This window comes from Papio anubis, chromosome 3 (assembly GCF_008728515.1).
Source record: "Papio anubis isolate 15944 chromosome 3, Panubis1.0, whole genome shotgun sequence".
Taxonomy (NCBI): domain Eukaryota; kingdom Metazoa; phylum Chordata; class Mammalia; order Primates; family Cercopithecidae; genus Papio; species Papio anubis.
The window spans coordinates 114,041,176-114,058,691 of NC_044978.1; the positions used below are offsets into that span (position 1 = coordinate 114,041,176).

The 17,516-nt window shown below is 33.7% G+C and overlaps 1 protein-coding gene across 2 annotated transcripts; it reads left to right on the forward strand.

The window, feature by feature from the left end:
* The first annotated feature begins 4,277 nt into the window (after positions 1-4,277).
* FDCSP (follicular dendritic cell secreted protein) lies at positions 4,278-13,789 on the forward strand. 2 transcript variants are annotated; one of them, XM_009206994.4, is made up of 6 exons: positions 4,278-4,392; positions 5,663-5,720; positions 9,420-9,476; positions 11,249-11,281; positions 12,299-12,508; positions 13,389-13,789. In XM_009206994.4, the coding sequence occupies exons 3-5, from the start codon at positions 9,420-9,422 to the stop codon at positions 12,473-12,475; spliced, it is 267 nt and encodes an 88-aa protein (XP_009205258.1). In that variant the 5' UTR covers positions 4,278-4,392; positions 5,663-5,720; the 3' UTR covers positions 12,476-12,508; positions 13,389-13,789. The 2 variants fall into 2 exon arrangements, with proteins under 2 accessions (XP_009205258.1, XP_003898857.1); XM_003898808.5 differs by lacking the exon at positions 5,663-5,720 and having other exon boundaries at positions 4,284-4,392.
* Positions 13,790-17,516: the final 3,727 nt, after the last annotated feature.

Consider the following 17,516-nt stretch of genomic DNA (forward strand, 5'->3'; position numbering starts at 1 on the left):
ATCTCTTTCCTATGAAGCCACTCACAACTTTTCTTTCCAGTAAAACATCCTGGTTGCTGTTCCTTCGATTGCCCTTGCCTTTTAAGGACAATCATGTGCTGAAGAATTTGCAGAGGGGATTTTTGTAGCTGTAACTTTTACATTGTTAGTCTTTTCTATATTTTTGCATTGAATTAAGATTCACACAAGAAAACAACAGCAGCTTGTACTGCATAAATTCAGCCAGGATTACAGTTAGTTAGACAATACCAAGCTTGTGTGAGGTCACATAACCAGATTGCCAACCAGAAAGAATAATTACCCCTACCTGACACTGCTTGGTTTCGGAATTCGCCTACTTACATTCAGATTTAATTAACATAATAAGCCCCTATCTTATTCCAGTTACTACTTAAGTGGCTTTCATATACCTTCAGATTAGCCAGCGAACCTAAGTATCTGAGGACCCCTGAAAATGGGTGGCAGCAAGAAGTCTGGTCTACTGAAAGCTACACTGAAAGGATATCCTGAGCCAATGCCTCTGATGCTGCAGAAACCATCATTAATGATGTCAGAAACATGATTAGTGCTTTTATACCTTTCATTTCATTGTATTCTCAATTCCAGAGACAATTCCCTTTAGAGATGAAAATTGAGACTCAGAAAGCCTGATTTGTCCACTTACAACTAATAAAGAGGAAGATTTAAATATCTAAACACAGTCTTATCTGAGAAATCTATAGTTCTTCCTAACTCATTTAGCTTGGAGCTATCCATCCTTGACTTCATTATTCCTACTGCCTCATAGTGGCTAGAGTTTTAGCAACAGGATAGTCACAGATTTAGGCAACAACCTCCTGGCTTGATCAGAACTATCTGTGAGCCAACACAGATAGGAGACAAAGATCAAGAAAGGAAAAAATGCTCACTGGAATCCAGTTCTATACAGGAAAGATGAACCAACATAAGAAATGTATAGCTTCTTTCTGTTGGGTTTTTCTATCAAAGTACTTTTCTGAGGAAAATAATACAAACCTTCCACAAATCCAGAGCTGACAGCTTCACCTTGAAAATGAACCACAAAGGTCATTTCAAGTGTAACTAATAACTAGGGAATGTTCAATGAAAACTGTTTATTCTCTTCCTCAGTTACTCAAATTCACTGTTAAAATAATCTGTAAAGGGAGATTGTCCTGAAAAACTAGCAATTTTTATTTTCTTTGAAGGTAAAAACATGACTAAGAGAGGAATATTCCTGCAATACAGCTGACAATTATTTACTATCTGCAATGTGCATGACACAACATTTAATATTATGAAGTCAACATATTAAATTAAATATTTAAAATACCTTTAGTTATACACCAAAGGTATGAAAACTGAGTCTCATGGATTGCCTACATGTTTGCACGTGGATAAGGATCGACCTTAATTTCTGAAAACTCTTTTTTTTTAATGTAACTGAAAAAAGAATTCTTTTCATACAAAATCCTGGGATATTTTCGTATTACGTCATATTTTTATCCATTGGGACAAAATTATATTACAAACAATAGCAACAGAAAGTATTGGGTAGTTGTCCGGTGAACTCCATTATAACAACTTTCAATTGTTCATACAAATTAGCCTTTCTTTTTCTAGAATGGAGTCCTCTGATCTTATTCCTTTCAAAACACAATTCCCTCTTGTTTTTCCAAGTATATTAGGAACTAGTCAAATGCATATTTTTGCACAACAAATATTTATTAATTACCTATTATGGGGCAATCATTATGCTAGGTATCCAACACCTAAGAATTTAAAATGCATCATCCTTGCCCTAATGGAGCTTAGAAGCCAATGAGGAAGAGAATGTTTCAGTAAAATAATTTTCCCCAATATTGTATTTTTAAAAATTTAAACCTTCAAGTGAGTAAGAATAATACAATGCGCAGTTTATTTCTTTTTCTAGATTGTTATTATTCTGCCACTATTTAAATCCTTCTCTTTCCATTGAGAAATGAATTTTGTGGGTCACTACTAGAATTTAAGAGATATAAATTAGAATAGAATGAAAGACATGTAAGAAACTAGATTAGAACATACCTGAAAAAATTGAAAATTTCAGTATGTTCCTCATGTAAACAAGGTAAAAATTATTTTGTTAAATCCTTGTCCTAGTTGTGTGTATATGTGTGTTTGTGCAGACTGAGTTATGACATATAATGCATTTTTTACTGTGGCTTTTATTTTTAAAACTTTGAAAGCCACTTTAAGGATCATTGTACCATTGCTGTGGAGGATAGCTTGAAGAGGAAAATACTGGTGACAGGGACTCTATATAAGAGGCTACTATAACACTCTAGGAGAGAATGAGAAACAAAACGAAGGAAAAGACAAAGAAGATGGAAGAGATTTATTCCAGAGCATTATGAGAAGGAAAAAGTTAATGACTATTTGATGTGGAAGAGAAGGCACAAGAAAAAAAAAAGGATGAGTCTTAGATTGATTGCTTGGATAACTGAGTGATTGATGATCATCAGCTGAGAGATTACATAAATGTGAGGATCATATTAAGAGGGAAAAATAGTAAGCTAGGTTTTGAATAGGTTGGGTTTGATGCTTATTCAGTTGGATACAAGACTGTGGGTAATTAGAGAAGAGTTTTAGCTGAAGGCAGAGCTTAAGGAGTCAGAAGTAGATTACATTACAAGAGAAAGTGAAGAGTAAGAAAACAAATTGTCAAGTATAATAAACCAAAGAAAAAGAATCAGTAAATAAGACCTATGGCTGCTACTAAAAGAAAAAGAACATGAAAAATTGGCTTAAAGAATCCAAGGAAGAGAAAAATAGATTTCTAGATGGGAATAGTCACAGTTAAATGTCATAAGAATTGAAGTAACACAAGGACAGAAAATCATATATGGTTTTCACAATTCAGTGGCAATTGCCAACCTTCATTAGAGCAATTTCAGATAAAAGAAATTGAAGTAAAATACATTGAAAGATAGGTTTTAGGCAAGGAAATGGATAATATACACACACACACAGACACACACACACACACACACACACATCTGTCATCCCCAGCCCTGGGGAAATGTACTGTGAGCCCCAAATTGGTCAAAATAGAAAACAATATACAATAACATACCAGGTTTGATATGTTAAGTTTCTGATTCAGGCAGTTTTCTTTAAAGCATTGAGATAAGATTAAACGTTAAGTTAGAGGTAAAGGAAGTTTAATGTTTCTCTGACTTTGTGCTGATTTTTCTCACCTTCTGTTACAGTGACAGTATAAGGCACTAGTTATAAATGTGGGTTTAAGAACCAAATGGCTGGTGCTCAATTCAGTATCTGACAGAGACTAGTTATAATACCCAAACCGATTACTAATATTCTCGCTTCTCAGTCTCAGAATGGGATGGTGTTGATCATAGTACTTTCCTCTTAAAGTGGTTTGGGGGATTTAATTATATTATATATATAAAGCATTTAACTTTGTGCTTCAGCACTTGAAGTTCTCAAAAAACTTAGCTGTTATTATTTTTCTGAGTTCCCTTGAGAACTGATTTCTAGAAAAAATAAAAAGAAGAAAAGGGACTTTGATGCAGTACTACTACAATCTGGACTATATAACCTCTTTTGAAGTAGAACTTGAACTCAATAATAGAATATTCTTGAAAGCTCTCAAATGAGTTAAAGCTCAAATTTTATGACTCTTGAAAATGGCATATCCAATATGCATGCATATTTAAGGTAATTCTTGAATGTTTTGTGGGCTCTAGTTTCTAGTCCAGCACTTAATGATGATACCCTTTCTGTTGCAAGTGAATTTTTAGTTGAGAAACAGAGTAATAGTGTTCCATAAGGTAAACAAGATGCTGTGGTGCTCCAAAAATACAATTCACTCATCTATGAAGCTCTAATCCTGATAATAAAATGAAGAAGCTGAACGCAGAATCATGCAAAAGATTTTAATCCCATCTTTAACGATTTTTAGATTTTTTATTTTCTTAAGATTCCAGCACTATCAAATATGCTTTGCAATAGATTATAATCAATACCAGTAATATGCTTGGAGGTATTTTAAATTGTGGGAAGTGAAGGAAAAAAATTGTGAGAGTAGACAATGTAACAACAACATGTAAAGTGATAAGCTTCAAATATACAAGACACAAAATTTGGAGATACAAACCACAAAAGATTTTGGTATTTGGTAGTTTCTATGAAACTAAACATTGGTTATTCCCCAATTTCAACATATTGTGATAGTTGATGAGTAATAACTGATCCTATGGGAGAAGCCTTTAAGCCACAGATTTCTCCACTCCATTATACCTTCGAGTATATAAAACAGCTGCAATATTCCAGGGCCAGACACTCGCCCTTTCTAACAGCATCGGAGACAAAGTACTGACTGAAACGTTTGAGGTAAGAAAGGTCTTAAATATCATTGTAAACTAACATTGTATATCTATTTTGTAAATATAGATATATAGCATCTCTCAATATATTTTTCTTTAAATCATAAAAATTTAGATTATTGAGACTGTCATGTAATGGTTGCTTGAATATGTACTTAGGAATTATAAAATCACTTTTAGTATTCTGTTTGCAAAACTTTTTTTTTTAAATCACTATCTTGTTGTAGTAAATATTTATTTTAGAGTGACCATAAACGAATCTTTGTAGGAGCGGAACGCTGGTTGGGGAGAATGCGGACAGAGTGAGACAACAGAGCCTCAGGTTTATTTTTAACTTTGTGGCCATCAGGTCAGCAAAGAAAGGGAACATGCACTGCCAGAGATTCTCTAACGTCTGAGCAAGAGCCAATTTCTTTGGCCTCCTCTTTTATCTTTAAAATATATGCAGTACTTACATTCCATTCCATAACATTTTATGTTGATTTTAATATAAAAGTCATTTGTCTTTCCCATAAATTCTTGAATAAAATTAATTTTCTAGGAAGATGCATCTAATTTATCTGGGATATCAGTTATTCTATAGCACACAGCAATAAACTGCCATAGGTATCATGCCTTGATAAGTATAAAAATAAAAGGAGATAGCTGGTAATTATGCTATGTCCTGACTCTAAGATATGATCTGGAAGAGTCTGTGTTATGGTTTATTTACTTCTTTGCTTAATGTAGTTTTAAATAATTCTTGAAACCCGTTGAAAGAAATTGTAAAGGCCCTGCTTGAATTCTATCCTCTCCAAAACTATTTCCTCAACCTGTCTCTTTCTTCTTCTAAATACTCCCAATATTTTGCAATTTCTACATATGCTATATATATCACACTTTGTATTGCATTATAGAAATATCTGTAACTGTCTTCCATGTGGAAGTCTCATATGGAAGAAATTATGCTTTCTCATTGTATCCCTGAAAGCACCCACCACAATGCTTTGCACATAGAAAGTAGACTGTGTATATGTATACGTATGTGCGTGTCTGTGAGAATGTGTGAGTGTATGCATGTGAGTGCTTGTATAATTTTTTACTCTTGATTTCCTACATTAACAATCTGCCTGTAGAAGTCTGAACTTGACTGGAATTTTACATTCTTGTCTTCTCAAAATTATTACATTATCTGGTACTTTTTTGAATTTGAATTCAAATTTTGATTAATATCAGAAAATAAAGGCAGAGATCAAAACGTTGCTACATTTTTTACACTGTGTTCTTTTGTCTCATAGATATATAGAAAACATCAAAAGGTGATAAAATTTCCCTAGAATCTCCACTATCTCAAAGGTACTTCAAAATGATAATGACATTAAAAATTGACATTTTCCTCAATGTAAAATATTAAATAATCTTTAGAAAACTTTGTAATGTATTTACCTATAACAATGTAACAGTGAGCTTAAAGGATCCATAAATCAGGGACTTTCCAAACTGATATTACAGGTAAACTTCAGAGATACTGCAGGTTCAGTTCTTAACCACCACCATAGAATGAGTATCACAGTTAGGCAGGTCAAATGAATTTCTTGGATTCCCAATGTACATAAAAGTTATGATTACACTATAGCATTATATGTTAAGTGTAATAGCAGTATGTCTAGAAAAACAACATAAAAATCTTAATTAAAACATACTTTATTGCTCAAAGGTACTAACAATTATCTCAGTCTTCACTGAGTCATAATCTTTTTGCTGCTGGAGGGTCTTGCCTTGATGTTGATGGCTACTGACTGATCAGGGTGATGATTCCTGACGGCTAAGGTGGCTGTGGCAATTTCTTAAAATAAGTCAACAACGAAGTTTGACACACGGATTGACTCTTCCTTTCACAAAAGATTTCTCAGTAGCATGTGATGCTGTAGCATTTTGGAGCACATGAAGCATTTTGCACACAATATTTCTTTCAAAATTGGACTCAACTCTTGAAAACCCTGCCACTGCTTTATCCATTAAGTTTATGTTTTTAAATCATTTACTGTCATTTGAAAAATATTTCACAGCATCCACCAGGAGTAGATTCAATCTCAAGAAACCACTTCCTTTGCTCATCCATAAGAAGCAATTTTTCATTCACTCAAGTTTTACTATTATATTGAAGCAATTAAGTCACATGTTCAAGCTTCACTTCTAGTTCTCTTGCTATTTCCACCACATCTGCACATTACTTCCTTCACTGAAGTCTTGAATCCCTCAAAGTCATCCACAAGAGTTGGAATCAACTTCTCCCAAACTCCTGTAATGTTGATATTTTGGCCTCCTCCTATGAATCACAATGGTCTTAAGGCATCTGGAGTGGTGAATATTTTACAGAAGGTTTTTAATTTACTTTGCCCAGGTCCATCGAAGAAATCATTATCTGTGCCAGCTATAGTCTAACAAAATGTATTTATTCAATAATGAAACCTGAAAGTCAAATTTATTCTTTGATCCATGGGCTGCAGAATGGATGTTGTGTTACCAGGCATGAAAACGACATTCATCTCTTTGAACATCTGCTTCAGAGTTCTTGGGGGCTCGGGTGCATTTTCAATGAACAGCAATATTTTGAAAAAAAATATTTTTTCCTAAGAAGTGAGCTGAAAACATTTAGTAAACCATGTTCTGCCAGATGTACTGCCATCCAGGCTTTGTTGTTCCATCCATAGAGCACAGGAAGAGTAGATTTAGTATAATTCTTAATTGCACTAGGATTTTTGAAATGATAAATGAGCATTGGCTTCAATTTAGGAAACCAGCTATATCCCTTAAAAAGAGTCAGCCTGTCCTTTGAAGCTTTGAAGCCAGGCATTGTTTTCTTCTCTCTAGCTATGAATGTCTAGATGGCATCTTTTTCCAAAATAAGACTGTTTCATCCACAATAAAAATCTATTACTTATTGTAGACACCTTCATCAGTGTTCTTGGATTTTCTGGATAACGCTGCACCCTCTATATCAACACTTGCTGCTTTATCTTGCACTTTTATGTTATAGCCAATCTCTGCTGGCTTCTGACTTTTCTTCTGCAGTTTCTTCACATCTCTAGGGCTTTGTATAATTAAAGAGCATAGGGACCTTGTTCTAGATTAGGCTTCTGCTTAAGAAAATGTGCTGTCTGGTTTGATCTATCCAGACAACTAAAACTTTCTCCTTATTGGAAACAAGATTCTCGCTTTCTTGTCATTCCTGCGTTCATTGTAGTAGCACTTTTAACGTCCCTCTAAACTTTTCCTTTGCATTCACAACTTGGCTAACTAGTTGTTGCAAGATCCTCCCTTTCATCTTATCTTAGCTTTTGACATTCCTTCTTCACTAAATCGTTTTTACCTTTTGATGTAAAGTAGGAGACATGTGACTCTTCCTTTCATTAGAACACTTAGAGGGTATTGTAGGGTTATTAACTGGCCCAAATTTAATATTCTCATATCTCAGGAAATAGAAAAGCCTGAGGAGAGGAAGAGATAACTGGGGGCATGGCCAGTGAGTGAAGCAATCAAAACATTCACAACATTTGTCAAATAAGTTTGCCACTTATTTTTCCCATAACAGCCCCAAATAATTGGATCAAAGTAACACCACCAAAGATCACTCATCACAGACCACCATAAAAGATATAATAAAATCTTATTACATATTTATAATATCTTATAGATATTAAAATATATTATAATACTGAAAACTACAAAATATTGCTAAGATTACCAAAATATGACACAGAGACACGCAGTGAGCACGTGCTGTTGGGAAAATGGTGCTGATAGACTTGCTCGATGCCGGATTGCCACAAATTGCCACTCAATTTGTAAAAAACAAGATATGTATAAAGTGCAATAAAATGAGGTGTGCCTGTACATACACAACACCTAGAATAACATCTCATACTTAATCAGTTATCAAGAAAAACTTTATAAACTAATAAATTAACAAATATGAGGCAAACTTCAAGAAAAGTCCCATAGCCAATCCACATTTTCAACTTGATTGCCTTTCCCAGAACCCCCTACATGTTCTCTAGCATATATGGCATTCACACCATGACAAAGAAGAGGATTAATGCCTAATGATACCATCCAATACAGAAAATTCCCCATTATTATTTGAAATCCAGTAATATGCACATTTATTGTATTAATGACAAATATTTATAAATGCAAATGTTCTATGTTTCATTGTGTACTCCATTATAAAATTATTGAATAAATCTTTAATTTAGCTCAGTCTTCTCAAATATAATATTAATGATATTGTAATTGATACATTTTAACAGTGTGTGATATGATGAGGAATCTACAGTGAAAATTAAAATACAATAAAATGCTTTGGAAAAGTCCTTTATTATTTATTAAATAATAAAACTTGAAAGTCAAAATTACTCTTTGATACATGGACTGCAGGATGGATTTTGTATTAGCAGGCATGAAAACAGATCCTTCTTCACATCATGGACTTTTTGGGGTTGCCTGGAACCAGTGCAAATAAATCTGTCACCTACATTACTTTCATGGACATTAGTATAAGGAATGTTGAACTTTCTGAGATCACTAAATTCAAACTTACTTCTTACTTCCAAACTAACATTCTTACTTCCAAAACTAACATTCTCTGTATAAACCAATGTATTATTTCTTCCAGGAACTATGTACTTTACAAGTACATAGAAGTATTATTCTTTTATTTGTTATTTTAAGTTCAGGGATACATGTGTAGGTTTGTTATGTAGGAATTATTATTCTTAAATAGTATGTGAATGCTTATTTTTAAAGCAACCGGTGTAATATAGTTATGAAATTACAAAGCTCCTTTTATTTGACCTTAAAAAAGTTCTTTATTAACAAATAGATTGATTCTCTATGATTGTAAGTGACTTGCTCAAACTCAAAGAGCTATTTGTTGAATAATTCGTACTTTAACTGGATCTTTTGAATTCAGTCTTTTTGTTGACTTCTAGGATATTTATGAATAAAATGAAAGTTCTTCTTATTTTTTATTTTATTTATTCCATTTTGCAGATGAAGAAAGTTCTCCTTCTGATCACAGCCATCCTGGCAGTGGCTGTTGGTTTCCCAGTAAGTATCGATTTCTACATTCCAAAATATTTATGTATAACCATGTACCACATATTTCCATCAACCAGGAACCGTATATACAAGGATGGTCCCATAAGATTATAACAGAGCTACGAAGTACAGTGGCTTATGCCTGTATTCCCTGTAATTTGGGAGGTCAAGGCAGAAGAATCACTTGAGCCCATAAGTTCAAAAGCAGCCTGGGCAACATAGCAATCCTGCCTCTCTTAAAAAAATAAAAAAGAAAAAAAAATCATGATGAAGCTGAAAAACTCCTACCACCTAACGATACCGTAGCCATCATTATGTCATAGGGCAATGCATTAGTCATGTGTTCACGTGTTTGTGATGATGCTGATGTAAACAAACCTACCCTCTGTCAGTCACATAAGAGTAGAGCACAAAAAATCATGCACAGTTCATAATACAATAATAAACATTATTGTGTATTTATTGTACTATGGTTTGTGTATTTATTGTACTATGCTTTTATCAATATTTAGAGTTTACTCCTTCTACTATTTTTTTAACATTAACTGTAAAACAGCCTCAGACACGTCCTTCAGGAGGTATTTATAAGAAAGCATTATTATCATAGGAGATGAATGTTCCACGTGTCTAACTGCCCCTGAAGACCTTCCAGTAGGACAAGATGGGGAGGTGGAAAGCAGTGATATTGATGACCCTGACCCTGTGGAAGCCTAGGCAAATGTATATGTTTGTGTCTCAGTTTTAAACAAAATAGTTTAAAAGTAAAAAAGAAAAAGCATATAGAGTAAGGATATAAAGAGTGAAAGTATTTTTGTACAGCTGTAAAATGTGTTTGTTTTAAGCTAAGTGTTATTACAAAAGAGTTAAAGTAAAATAGTTATAGTAAGCTAAGGTTAATTTATTATCAAAGGAAGAAAAATACGTTTTTATAAGGTTAGTGTAGCATAAGTGTACAGTGTTTACAAAGTCCACAGGAGTCAACAGTAATATCCTAGGCCTTCATATGCCATAACTCACTTACTAACTCACACAGAGCAACTTCCAGTCCTGAAAGCTTTATTTATGGCGTGTAACCTATATAAGTGTATAGGTATAAAGTGTACCATTTTCCATCTTTTATACTATATTTTTTACTGTGCCTTTTCTATGTTTAGATATGTCTTTGATATTTTTAGATACATGAATACTTACCATTGTGTTACAACTGCCTACAGTATTCAGGATAGTAATAAGCCACACAGTTTTGTAGGCTAGGAGCAAGAGACTATACTATCTAGCCTAGGTATGTAGTAGGCTATACCATCTAGTTTTGTGTAAGTACACTCTATGATGTTTGCATGATGAAATCATTGAACTACCCATTTCTCAGAACTTATCTCTGCTGTTAGGCAATGCATGACTGTATATTTTGTCTTGATTCATGAATCTTCAGGGTTTTTTCTCCTTCACATGCTGTATTCTGTAAGAATACCTAACACACATGCCCTTTTATCATTACACTCCAGAAAATATTATAAACCATATACCATTCAGTGCATAATTCAGTTCCACATATCTTTGGTATAGTGGTGAATCTGAGCCATTTGAGAATACATATTAAGACTTTTCAGGAAAATCATTTCTACATTTTCTAGACAAATTCTGGGTATTTTTAAAAAATGGTTATTATGAAACAATATTAGGTAATAGATTGTCAAATTATTTCCCCCATGCATATGTATATATTTATTTGTGTGTTTTCATGAGCATGAGTTTAATTAACTTCACTGTTTGACCATTAGGTCTCTCAAGACCAGGAACGAGAAAAAAGAAGTGTAAGTTACCTTTTCTCTTTGTTACATGTAAGTTTTATGTGTGAAATATTCATAACTGTTGTTAAAGATATTGATTTACCTAAACCTCCCAAACTGTGGAGAGATTCATAAAGAGATTTTGGTATTAGCATTCAACAGAGGTTTAGACTTCAGGGATTTGAGCTCTGCCCATAGAAAGGAAATTATCTCCATATCTCATATCATGGTAAGAATTGGATTGAAATCCAAATCATTCTGTGACGATTTGGGTTACAATATTTTTTTCTAGATTTATCTAGCCTAATAACTCAGGCCTCCATAAGCTAAGGCAGAGGCCTTAGCTCTATGAAACTCATTTCAAAAAAAGTAAAAAATGAAACCTGAGCATTAAGAGATGTGGGCCAGCTTTGATGATCCTCCCAGTGGCAAATTCGCTCATGGATTATTTGAGTCTAAACAGTTAACTAAAATTGTTTAATAAAAAGAAAATAAAATTCGAAGAAGGAAAGCCTTATTTAAAGATTTGTTTTTATTTATGGAAATCCTATTATCTGGAAAGCATGATTTTATCCCCAAAACTACAGAGAGCTAAGAATACAAAAACTAATAGAGATACAGACAGATAATTGAGAGAGAAAGCAGGAAGAAGGAACTGAGATACTGAAAGACAGAGGTTGTTTCCTACATGTGGTTTGGGTAAAGAACTTGTATGAAGGCAAAGGAAGAAATTTTATGGTACTACAACACCACATTCATCTTGGCCTTGTAGGTAAAGAAGTAATTGCCAGAAAAATTTGCCTTTATTTTGTGGCAAGATACAAGGTGGAAAGATACAAGAACATACCTTTCTAAATAATTTTTAAATGATGCAAATTAATAAACTCCCTGTCCATAGTACACACAGAAAGGATAAAGGATTTTAGAGCTTCTAAAGCCTCTTCCTAAAAATAAAGGCCCATTATTTAAAAAAACAAAGCTGTTCAACTTCTCTTCTTTGTAAAAAGTAAAATAAACCCTTTAACTTCTTTCTTTCAACAGGTCAGTGACAGCGATGAATTTTTTTCAGGGTTTCTTGCGTTCCCTTACCCATATCCATTTCGCCCATTTCCACCAATTCCATATCCAAGATTTCCAAGGTTTGGACGTAATTTTCCTGTTCCAATACCTGAATCTGTCCCTACAACTCCCCTTCCAGCGAAAAGTAAACAAGAATGAGAAGTCACAATAAAATTGAAGATGAAATATGTGGTAAGTACACATAGTTACAATCATAGTTTAAGTTTGCAGATTGGAATCCATAATTTCAAGGAAAAAGAAATGTTAACTATGTCCCCAGTTGGCCCCTTTAAGTTTCAATTTGTTTTAAAGTTTTTCTCTGGTAGATACCGTCACGTGTGTCCACTCAGATACACATATGTGCCCTTCCATGATCTAATCAGCACAGCACTTTCAATCCCTCCTTTGTTGTGATGTAACAGAAACAATCCCTATGTTATTAAAATATTGTTTACAAAGTGTTGTAACTCTTTATACTATTGTCAATAACTGCATTTTGGACTGAATCAGAGTAACCAAGGTGGAGATCATAGTAGATGAATTTATGGGCCCAGAGTTTAAAGTAGACTTCAGCTTAGTCCTTAGAGAACCATGTAATTTTTCTAATACTAAAATTCCAAACTTAGCTTCTGAATGTCACATTCTAGTAAAAAATTTTAAAGGCTTCATGCTTCACCTATAACAGTGACCCCTGTCATTTCATCACATCAAAAACAAAGTGGATGATGTGTCAATTACTAGATAAATTGAGGAAATATAGTCTATGCCATAGACTATAGATCTAATCTACTACAATAATTTAAAATTTAATATATATAAAATAGTCTTATCTAAGATTAAATTAGAACCCAGAGGACTGTTCTAGGAAACAAAATATTTCAGATAATACTTACCACTAAAGACCTTTGCTTTCTTTTTACATCTACTCAGTGTTCTTGAGCAGATGGTTTCCCAGTCCTTGAACTAGATATATTTTTAAGCCCATAGTTGTCATTAAAATGCAGAAAATGTACATGTTTCCAAAAAAATAACCCATTGGAATTAATAACCTTATGTCTGTTATTTATTTCAGGTCACCTAAAATTAAATGTGAGCCACTTCTTTGAAGAATCAAAATTCCTGTTAATGAAAGAATAACAAATGTAATTGAAATAGCACACAGCATTCTCTATTCAATATCTTTAGTGATCTTCTTTAATAAACATGAAAGCAAAGGTCTTGGTTTCTTAATTTCCACAAATTCCATGATAAGTACTTGATTTGTTTTCAATCTTCAGCAATATCTTGAAGAAGGAAGAGGTGGCAGATGGTGATAATAACAAACTGTCCTACAGCATGTGACAAAAGTCATCCAACAAGATTCTACTTGCACAATAAGCCTTTCAGTGGGTCACAATGACTGCCTTTGTCTCCACAAGCTGATTATCAGGAAATTAGAAAAATTCTCTTTGAATAAAGATTGTGTTTCTTCACCTTAAGTTTAAATTGTTCATAGCTGAGACCCTTAGCATCAACAATGGAAATTCTGCCATCATTCATCCATAACTGGCTACAAATCAAAGTCAGCCTAATGAGCCACTTGGCACTTGACTAGGGAAATGGCTGACTCCCTTGATCACTTTCAGGGATTACAGGTACCTCAAACATTTAAATATTTCTTGGTATTAAAGTCAGTGATCCCAACTGAAATATGGGAAAGACAACAAGAAAACCAAACAGTCGTCAATACAATTTGGTAAATTAATTTTATAGGCATTGTTTCCTAACTTCACAGCTGACAGATTGGAGGCAACTGCATGACCAGGGAGAGACAGTCATGGGAAAATAAGATAGAGGGGCAGAGAGACAAAGGCAATCAGAGCCCTGAAGAGGGGCCAAAGACAAATGGTTGCTCTGAAATGTGGAAGACTCAGCTCTGCAAGTAATCTACTGTGCCACTAATCTACTATCTAATCTAATCTATCCCAGTTTTTTGTTTCATTAAAAGTCCTTGACATCTCGTCTTAACTCTCAGAGCTTTTATTTCATCTGCCTCATTTTGTGTCATAACAACTTTCTGAAGAAAAAACAACTCTGTCATCTACTTTAACTGCTAGATTTGTTTCTATTAAAATTAATTAACTATGTCCCCCACCCAGTGAATTTGGGCATTATTCTTGAATACTATAGGTAATTATAAAACAACAGGGAATATTTGTGTATTTACACATAGAAAAATACAGTAAAATATGGTATAAAAGATTTTAAAAATGGTACAACTATATAGGGTACTTACCATGAGTGGAACCTAGAGACCTGGAATTTGCTCTGGGTGAGTCAATAAGTGAGTGGTGATTAAATGTGAAGGCCCAGGACATAAATGTACACTACTGTGAACCTTATAAATACTGCAAACTTAGGCTACACTAAATTCATGAAAACATATTTTTCTTTCTTCAATAATGAATTAAGGTATAAAAATATCTTTAGAGTATAAAGATACAACAAAAGATACAAATACATTTTTATTCTTTATATCTTTATTCTATAAGTTTTTTCTACTGTTAAATACTTTTTTTACTTTTAAACTTTTTTGTTTAAAACCAAGACACAAACATACATATTAGCCTATGCCTAAACAGGGCCAGGATTATCAAGACATTCCTAGCAACAAGAGTTTTTCAGCTCCATTATAACCTTATGAGATCACCATCATAGATAGTTAGGCATTGACCAAAACATTGTTATACAGCACATGACTATACTTACTTTTTGTCAATTGTTGTGCTAAATACCGGAGATTTGGAGAAAATATTGTTGTGCTAAATACTGGAGATTAAGAAAAAAGATTCTCTTTAATGATCTTACAGGTTAGATAGGGGAGATAAACATATACAAAATTTCAAGAAATGTAATAAATGCTCCAAAAAAGTACAGAGCTTTTTGTTTTAAAGCAGAGGAGAAACTAGCTCTGCCTACACAAATTAGGAAAGGTCCCACAGGTGACTTTGAGTTGAACTTTAATGGATAAATAGGTTACTGACGGGGAAACAGGCACAAATTCGATGCTCAATAGACATTTACTAGATAAGCTCTACACTCAAATTGATATTTTTGTTTGTCGCTTTTGTTTTCTTTTTGTTTTATATTTTATTGAAAATGGGTATTTTTAATGATGTTTATTTCCATTAGACAAAGATAAAAGAGCAAAAGATGGGAGTAAAATACTTTAAAACATATTTCTAATAAATATATAAAGTTCTATTAATCTTAGGAACAACCTCTAACCTGAGAAGCAAAAGATAAACATCTTAATAATATTCTTGTTCACTAAATAACATTTCTATCAATTTTTCATGCAGATACAGAGTAAAGATAACCTCATGAGTTATTTCCTTATGAAAACAGCTAATATATCTAGGAGACAGTATTTATTTAGGATTCTATGTCAATTCAATAATGCCCGGGCAGAGTTGAAACCCTGGCCAAAGCCATGGGCATCAAACCAAGGTAGCTGAAGGACACTAACAGCAATACAGCAAGGCAAACAGCAAGGCATGGACCACCTATTGGATCCTCCCCACAATTGCTTAAGGAAGCATCTACTTTCCCCTCAAGTATCCAAGACTTTAGCACGGGAATGAAATAAGAGCAGAGAGACACACTGAATTCTAACTGTGGTCACTCTAAATGAGAGCCCAGCTAGAGACCAGCCTCCCCAACACTCAGGGGAAGGTCAGTTCTAATACACTCACAGGAAAACAGAGCCCAAAAAAATCCATTCTTCATCTACATGTTCTAACTCTTCTATGAAGTTAGAATTCAAGGGGAAAACAGATAATATGCCTGCCCATTTTAGACATTCTTCTTGACTAGGTTCTGGCCTCATCCAGAGGAAAGTAGTAATTCCAAAACATTGATCTGCATAACAAATTATTCAGTTTCTTATTTGTTATTCAGATTTCTAGGAACATTCCTTTTCTGAAAATCTTGACTCTGTGTTGTGGGGTTAGGCAGGAATTTGCAACTTAAACAAGTAGTACAGAGAGTTAATCATTTGCTCAACAAGTATGTGTCTAATATGTGCTAAGCAAAGGTTTAGAGACTGGGACCATTATTTTCTAGTGTAAAAGGACAGGAAATAGTAAATGAACACGTATAAGTAAAAAAAAAAATTTATATTGTAATATGAGGAAAATAAAAGGTAAAATAATAAAGTGATGAAGTATTTAGACAAAGTGCCAAAGAAAGCCTCTCTGAAATGAAGACATTTGAGGTGAATCCCAAATAATACAGGGAACATTTCTGAGAATTGAGGTAAGAACATTCCAGGGACCATGAATATAAGTGGAAGTTCCTGATTTAGGAAAGAATTTGGCACATTTAGGAACAGAAAGGTCATTGAAACCAGCACACAGTGAGAGTAAAAGGGGTAGAAGTTAAGGTGAGATGGATAAAGAGAGACCAAATTATTTAGAAACGGTCCGTGGTAAAAAAGTTTGAATGTATTGTAAGTGCCTAGGAATCCATTGAGAATTTAAGTAGAATAATTATCATGTCAGATATATGTTAAAAACACTTTTATAACTGTGTAAAAAATGATTATAGGGTGATAAGAGTGAAAGTAAAGAGACCAAAAACAGAAATATTAGGATGGTTCAGGTGTGACACACCAGTGGTTGGGACTAAAGCAACAAAGGTCAGATTAGAAAGTGGTATCAGATTTGGGGTATATTGTTGAGATAGAACTAATAATTCTTCTAACAGGTTGTTGCAGGGATGAGAGAAAAGATGACCTATAGGAGTCACTAGATACAGTCACTAGTAGTATCATGGCTCTGTTTACTAAAGGAGAAAAGAGATTAGTGGAGAACTAGTGAAACAGGGTATGTTTGGAAATAAAAGATTCTGCTTTGTTCATGATAATTTGGAGATGTCTATTTTACATTCTAATGGAGATTTGTAAATAGCTATTGGATACTTGAATCTAGATTTCAGTGAAGGCAATAGCCTATTGATGATACTTAAGGTTACAGGAATTGAGTACATCAACTAGAAAGACATTAAAGATAGAGGGAGAAAAGATAGAGTGGTGGTGGATGCTGGAAGAATTTTTAAAAGTTCTCCTAAATTTAGAGTTTGAGGAAAATAAGAGGAACCAAAATGAAAATTAAGAGCAGCTTTAAGTGATTCGAGGGGAAAAAAAAGGAAGGAAAAGTCA